The sequence below is a fragment of the Lactuca virosa genome, chromosome 8, assembly GCF_052849685.1.
Source record: "Lactuca virosa cultivar CGN04683 chromosome 8, Lactuca_virosa_CGN04683_v6, whole genome shotgun sequence".
NCBI lineage: Eukaryota > Viridiplantae > Streptophyta > Magnoliopsida > Asterales > Asteraceae > Lactuca > Lactuca virosa.
The window spans coordinates 168393737-168401288 of NC_136433.1; the positions used below are offsets into that span (position 1 = coordinate 168393737).

Below are 7552 nucleotides of genomic sequence, written 5' to 3' on the forward strand. Positions count from 1 at the left end.
AGGTGTTGATTATGATGAAACATATGCCCCCGTAGCCAGGATGGAAGCAATATGCATCTTCTTAGCGTATGCGGCACACAAAAATATCAAAGTACACCAAATGGATGTAAAAAGTGCCTTCCTAAATGGTGAATTGAAAGAAGAGGTTTAGTTGCAACAACCTCCAGGCTTGGAAAGTCTAGACTTCCCAGATTACTGTTTCAAGCTTGAGAAAGTAGTCTATGGTCTTAAGCAATCACCGAGGACATGGTATGAGACTCTCTCTGAGTTTCTTTTCATGTCAGGATACAAAAGAGGTGTGATTGATCCCACATTATTTCGAAAGGCAAATGGAAATCACCTTATGCTTGTTCAAATCTATGTGGATGATATCATATTCGGGTCAACAGATCAAGGTATGGTGGATGAATTTGCAATACTCATGACCAACAAGTTCCAAATGAGCATGAATAGAGAGATTAACTTCTTTCTAGGACTCCAAGTGAAGCAAGTCCCTGAAGGGATATTCATTCATCAAGAAAAATATACCTCTGAACTGTTGAAGAAATACACAATGGATAATTGTTCCTCAGCCAAGTTTCCTATGGCCTTCGGATATAAGTTTTTTGCTGATCCTTCTGGAGAATCAGTGGACCACAAAATGTATAGAGGAATGATTCGTTCTTTGATGTACCTCACCGCAAGCAGACTAGATATTGCCTTCGCAACAGGCTTTTGTGCCAGGTACCAAGCCGCCCCCAAAGTACCACACTTAACCGCAGTCAAACAGATCTTCAGATACTTGAAAGGAAGCAAAGCTCTTGGCCTATGGTATCCTGCAGGGAACGGCTTCAGTCTTCAAGCATTTACAGATGCGGATCATGTCGGATGCAGATTGGATAGGAAAAGCACTTAAGGTGGTTGTAAATTTCTTGGACGAAGACTGGTTAGCTGGTCTTCACGGAAACAAAATTGTGTTTCTTTGTCTACTGCAGAACCCGAGTACGTGGCCGCAGCAAGCTGTCGTTCTCAAGTCCTATGGATGAAAACCCAACTGATGGACTACGGATACAGAATGATGCAGATACCGATTTATTGTGATTCAGAGAGTGCTATAGCGATTTCTCACAATCCTATTCACCATTCGAAGACGAAACACATTGAACTTCAGTACCATTTCATCAAGGGCCACATACTTAAAGGTAACATTGAACTGATTTTTTTCCCATCTCACGAAGAGATTGCGGATGTGTTTACAAAAGCACTTGATGCAACAAAACTCAACAGTTTTCTACAAATGTTAGGGATGATGAATCAGAATCCACAATTCTTTTTGAATTGATAGGTACTATAGACCGCCTCTGGTCTCCGTTGTTTTCATAGTTAAATATATCTATCATACATGGTCTCAGTATACCTCGTATACTGCAACCATATGTCATACTTATATTTTTTTCGGTCCTTATTGTTTGTTATTTCTGACTCTTTTGTCTAGTTTATCAGTTCCTACTACCGTAGTCACATTTCCATCCACCGCAATGAAGAATCAATCACCAATGAAGAATCAATCCGCAGTCATATTGAATGACTTCTCAACAACTTCATAAATTCCGGAACATTGTGTGCTATTTAATGATCTTCATTAAATAAGAAAAACATTCTCAAAATATTCTTTTTGTAGCATACAACGTTTCATTTTCTTTCAAAATCACCTTTTTCATTTCAAACCTATTTTAGGTTAAAAGACAATTAATTTGCTTTACCCATAAAACAAATCATTTATGAAATCTTTTACCTTTTCTCTATCACATCACTTTCCCCAAGCTGTCTAATCCGTTTCCACTTCCCCATTACCCAATAGTTTTTCAGCCCTCCCCCTCTACATGATCTTCAACGTGGGCTGACATTTCATTAAATGCCCCCGTTCTCTTAAAAAATAAAATCAATTTCTTTTAATTTATTTTATTTATGACTGATAATAGTTAAAACCCAAGGCTTTTTACCATTAACAGTTGTAGATAGGGTAAATTCAATAATCTTTTGAGATCCGGAACTATATAAACACTTTTTCCCTCCCAAGAAAGCTTTACACTTTCTGAGACTCTTAGACGATCTTCATCTTCTTCATCTTCTTGCACTCAAAATTTTCTGCAAGTTCTTCAAATATTTTTAAAATGGTGAAGTCTGGTGTATCGAAGAAGCAATCCAAAGCATCAGGGTCAGTGCAACCCACTAGTTTTGAATCCACCACGTGAAATCAATCGCAATCAATTGATTCGAGCAATTTTAGGGCAATATTTGAAGATCATCAATCCTACAACGAATCCATTCGCCTGATGATCAAGTTCATATCTTCCCACCCCCTGTTTGGAGCTTTTGATTCATTCACTGATGTTGTTCCACTTTCAACCCTTTTGAACTGTGCATTCTCTGTGTTTTGCCCAATCAACAACCTCCAATAAGTTCATTTGAACTTAGTTGATGATTCTTTGGTCATCTTGACTAAAGAAAAGTTCCTGAATGCAATCGATCTTCGTGTTCTTCCTTCCACACGCTTTAGTCTCCAAGCACGAGTGACATCATCTCTACCCTATATCAGATGGGATACTAGAAGAAACTGAATGGCATTGGTGAGTTCAAGAAAAACCAACTGCCTGCGGTCTGGCAATATGTCTATCACTTCATCATCCGGAGTCTCTCTGGGAGAACCGAAGGCACAGACAACATGGGTCTCAAGCTACTTGAACTGGTGTGGAGCATCTTTACAGGGAATGACGTTAACTACGGACAGATCTTATGGGATGAATTTCTTCAGTACATTCCAAAGGAGAATCCAAGGGTAGCCCCAACTGAGCTCACCTTATGCATCTCAGACCTTCACCGGGATGCAAAACTCAGCATGGGAAATGACATCAATCTTTTCATCACTCATGATCTTAAAAGGTACACACTCTCGAAAGATCAATCTATTTTTGGACCACTAAGACGATTACCTGTACACATCTTGATATCTGTTGGACTTGAAACCAAAGAAATCACAGATCACATAGAGGCTACGGAAGGTATTCACCCATACCTATCTACCCCGCCTCTACCCAGTCAGAATATTTTATCCTCAACAGAACCCCATGGTCTAGTGAGTACCGCAGTCCCTACTACTGCTACACTCTCAAATCAACCACTTGCCAGAAGGCAAAAGAAACTGGTGTCATCCAAGAAAGCCCCCCGCAGCAAATCCAAGAAAGGTGAAACTTCCAAGAAACGAAAAATTGTTGTGTCCTCGGATGAAGCTCCTGCTCATTCTCAAAGCCCTCCAGTCAATATTGACGATGAGTCTGATGATGACTTCGGTCCAGCTCTTGCACACAAAAGACGAAAGACCAACCCAAGTCCTAGCCATATGCGTGACCGGACAGATACATCAGTCTCTCAAAAGGCTCCGGTAGTCCTTGTGTGTCTGTTTCATCTGATAATGGAGACTCGACCCCAGTTGAATTGCAAGAGGATCTAATTGGCTCAAAACACCCTAAGGTCTCCAGGGCTTCCCTTCTTCACTTTTTTGAACCACGGTAATTGCACTCCATACTTCTTTCCATCACACAAACACTTGATACACCTTCCCAACCGCAGGGCACTTCTTTAGCCGTAGCCAGAACTGAGCCGAGGCCACACTTGACTACTGTCAAGGAGACCAAGGAAGCTTAGGAAATCCTACTCTACTTACATTACAATCAGGTGGTTTAGGCGTGGTGAGTACAAATGTGCAAGGATCCATGAACCCGGGGGACACCCCGGTGCCACATCAAGGATCTGACGGATGTGACTCTGATGACTCTTGGGTTCGGTATCAACCAAATACTAGCTCTGAAGTCAAAAAGTATGAAGCTTTCTGCAGGGTTTTCCAGGCCCGTAAGGATCAACAAACCAAACAACAACAGCAGAAGGAGAAGTAAATACAAACAGTTGCTAAATACTGGGCGGATGCGATCAATAACGCCAACACTGTAGCCACCATCCTCAAAGTTCAAGACTGGATGACCACCATAGCCGAAACAATCCAGAAAGCTCAGAATCTTCAAGGTGGTGTAGGACCTTCCAAGCCCCCTCCAACTACCAAAATTCACAAATCCAATGAAGACGATACAATGATTGAAGTTAGATCCGGACCAACCTTTGGTCTGGATGATCTGGATATGACTGAAGTAAATCAACCAACTCAATCAGCTGATTTTATGATGGTATTTGATGAAGAAGACTCCAGTGGTTCTCAGCACTCCACTTCCAGGCCAAAGGAGAAGAAGAAAAAGAAGAAACTGGCTGTTACTCGCAAAGAATTCTTAAGTCTTTAGGAGAAAGTTGACAAGATCTTAGCCGCAGTCACAACCCCGCAACAAACAGAATCTGCTAGTTCGCAGTCCATTGCTGAACGCCTTGAACGATTAGAGACAAGGGAACGAATGGTTGCTGAAAGGATATCGCTCAAAGTTGAAATGGGTATTCGAGCCCTGGATAACGATAGAACCGCAGACCACAAAGAGTTCCTAGCAACTACTGAACGTGTTATTCAGGAAGTCACCGCAATCATAACCGAACTTCAATCATCCATTGTTGATCAGGCTGTTCAATCCAAGAAGCTTGTTGAGGAAACTTACAATGCTTACGAATCAACCATTGCAGTGCTTCAATCCACGATCAATAACCTTCGACGCTCCCTGACCGCAAGCTTTCAAGGTCAAGAACTTCTGAAGCTCACAAAAGACATCCATCAACTATTGTTCAACACAATGATCCCCAACAATTAGCAACTATCTGATCTTCTCAAGTCTCAATTCAATAATTTCTTCACTAAGATTGATGGCCTCCGTCAATGGTTTGAGGAGCAACAAGTTACTTCCTCAAAAGGTGGAAGTGAACGATCAGAACCGCAGCTCCATCAATCTCAATCTAGAATCCCTACACCACACTTCGGTCCATCTCAATTTGCATCTGCTCAGCCAAGGATCGAGACTCATCAAGAAAAAACTCCCACTCCAATGCCATCTCCTCCCAAATCCCCTCCACAATAATAACAAATTCAAGTTGAACAACATGACTCTCCTCATCAAGAAACTCCACCTCAATTTCGATACCGCGTGCCAACAATGTCATCTGATCATACCAATGACTCTCCTGCAACTAAACAGTGCAAAGCTGACTGGAGAGCAGCAAAGCTTGCTCAACAAATATGGAGAGATCATGGCTTTGACACGACAATGCATGAAACCCTCATCAACTCTTGGATTAATCCAACCCACAGGCTTCTTGATGAAGACTACAGGCCGGTGTTAACATATGTTGAACCTCCTTTTGACGGCTACTGGGATATTCCCATCTCTCCAAATGCCATGTTCTTCACAGTTTTTGAACCTTTCGACCAAACCCTTCCTGATGATCAAAGGCTACCTCTGGAATTCGAACGTCTTAACAAGTATCATGGAAAGCATGGATCTAAATTCGAGGATATATGGTCAAGTGATAAGCCTTCCGGAGTCAAGAACTACAAGATCAGAAAGTTCATGAAATCCGACTTCATCCAATACACTCTGCCAAGAAGAAACTGTGATTATGTCAGAACTCAGGCTGACTTTCCATGTATGAATCTGGAAAGAGGTGTTCTTAATTGCAAGGGTGTTTTAGCTCAAGTCGGAGAAACATCCGAAAATGAAGATTGCTTATGAAAAAGCTTGTGAGTACCTGAGATGCGCAGTGTGCAATTTTGACAAGATAGATGCTGATATTCATCTGACCCTTTTTCAAAAATTCAACCTTCCTCCATTTGATCCCGCACCTGTTTATACTGAAGGATATCAAGAGCAATCCTTGGGTGCAACCAACATTCCAGAATAGGGAGTTGTGTTCAAAAGAGTTAACAGCGATGTGAAGTACTTCGTCCCCATCACAGCCATGCACCGCTCTACCCGCAAACAACTGGAAGTCACCCTGACTTCGGTGCAGAGGTCGAAGCACACTACTGATGAAGTAAAATTCTATATCACAAGAAGGATCACCTGGCTGGGTGAAGTGAGAAAATTTTGGTGGATGCTGATCAAGTCTGAAACTCAACAAGTGAGAAGGTTAAACAGGTCAGTTAGGGGGAAATTGTTGAATCAAGAAAGTGACCCTCTTGAACCTTAATCCGAAGTCCTCCTCACTACCGCAATGTTGCTTCTGCTACCGCAACGAGAAGCCATCCGCAACTACCTTGTCTGGAACAAAGACTTCGTCTTTTTTTTAACTTATGCTTTTACAATGTATTGTCCAGTGTACCTTGCATGGACACTTCCTTTGAATTATAGTATTCGTTTATTCTCTTGTAATGTTCTCAGAACTCTATAAATAGAGTGTTCCGCCTCTAATGAAAATTACATCTCTTATCACATACATCTCTCTTATCTCTACATCTCATCTTACTTCTCTCATTACTCTCTTATTCTCAAAGATCTTACAAAACTTAAATTCTTACCTTAAGATCGTAATCTCTCCTTTGGAGTAAGTCATTCTTGACTTAATCACTTTAAGCCGATCACACTTACTAACTTGGTTTGAATGCAATCCTTGTTAAGAATCAGCTTAGTGTTTACTTGATATAATACTTGTTGTCATTTATATTTCCTTACATTTTCGTCATTATATTTCCGCATCTAATTATCTAACTTTCGAACTCTAACTTCTTATTATCTAACTTTCTAACTTTCTAACTCGAAGCATGAACTTTGATTTTCTCTTTTTCGACCTTACTTTCAGAAAATTCCAAATTTTCCTTTTTTAACCTCCCTCCATTTTGATGTCTTCGCTAATGACTCTTGTGATGAAGTACTTCCACTCATTGATTCACATAAGTAATTCTCATCAGCCTGTTTGACTTGTTCTTGAGAAAACTCTTTCGATTGCTACTTCCTTCCTTTATGCTCAAACCAATGGTTGAAAATTTTCATTTCATTTTGCCCTTTAACAAAATAAACTTTCAATTTCTGCATTTAATTTGGGTTTGGAAAACATGGACCATCAGGTTTAAATGACACATTTTTCTTTGTCACACACGTTGGTTTTGATTGACTCGTTTGTGAAAAAGATTTAGTTGGTTGTTGTTGAAAATGAGTTTGACATCGATTTTGATATCCAAAACGTGACTCTTTTGAAAACTTTTGTGACTTTGTGAAAAATTCCTTTAAACAAGTTTTTGAACATGATTTTGAAACTTCTATTTTTTTGTCCAAGTTTTGATTTGTGTCTAAAATTACTTTGACTTTTGTTTTGAAATTTATTGGTCACATCATTATGAGAAATTTTTGATGATTTCTTTGAAAAGTGATCTTATGATTTATTTGAAAAATTCTTTTGTTGATTTTGTGGTGACTTATGTTGTGATTTCTTTTTCTTCTGAAAATCTCTTCGTTTCTTCCAATAAGCTTTATTCCGAGCTTTTCGTTTTGAAAGAGACTCTGTCAAGCCTGATTTGTCAACTTCCTTTTTGACATTTATATCCTTTGCTTCTTGACCTTTCAAGTCATCTATTAAAGACTTGTTGATTGAT

The 7552-nt window shown here is 39.9% G+C and overlaps 1 protein-coding gene across 1 annotated transcript; it reads left to right on the forward strand.

Annotated features, from left to right (window-relative positions):
• The first annotated feature begins 553 nt into the window (after positions 1-553).
• On the forward strand, positions 554-895 carry LOC145131050 (putative mitochondrial protein AtMg00240). The gene has a single exon (XM_079065792.1). The coding sequence runs from the start codon at positions 554-556 to the stop codon at positions 893-895; it is 342 nt and encodes a 113-aa protein (XP_078921918.1).
• Positions 896-7552: the final 6657 nt, after the last annotated feature.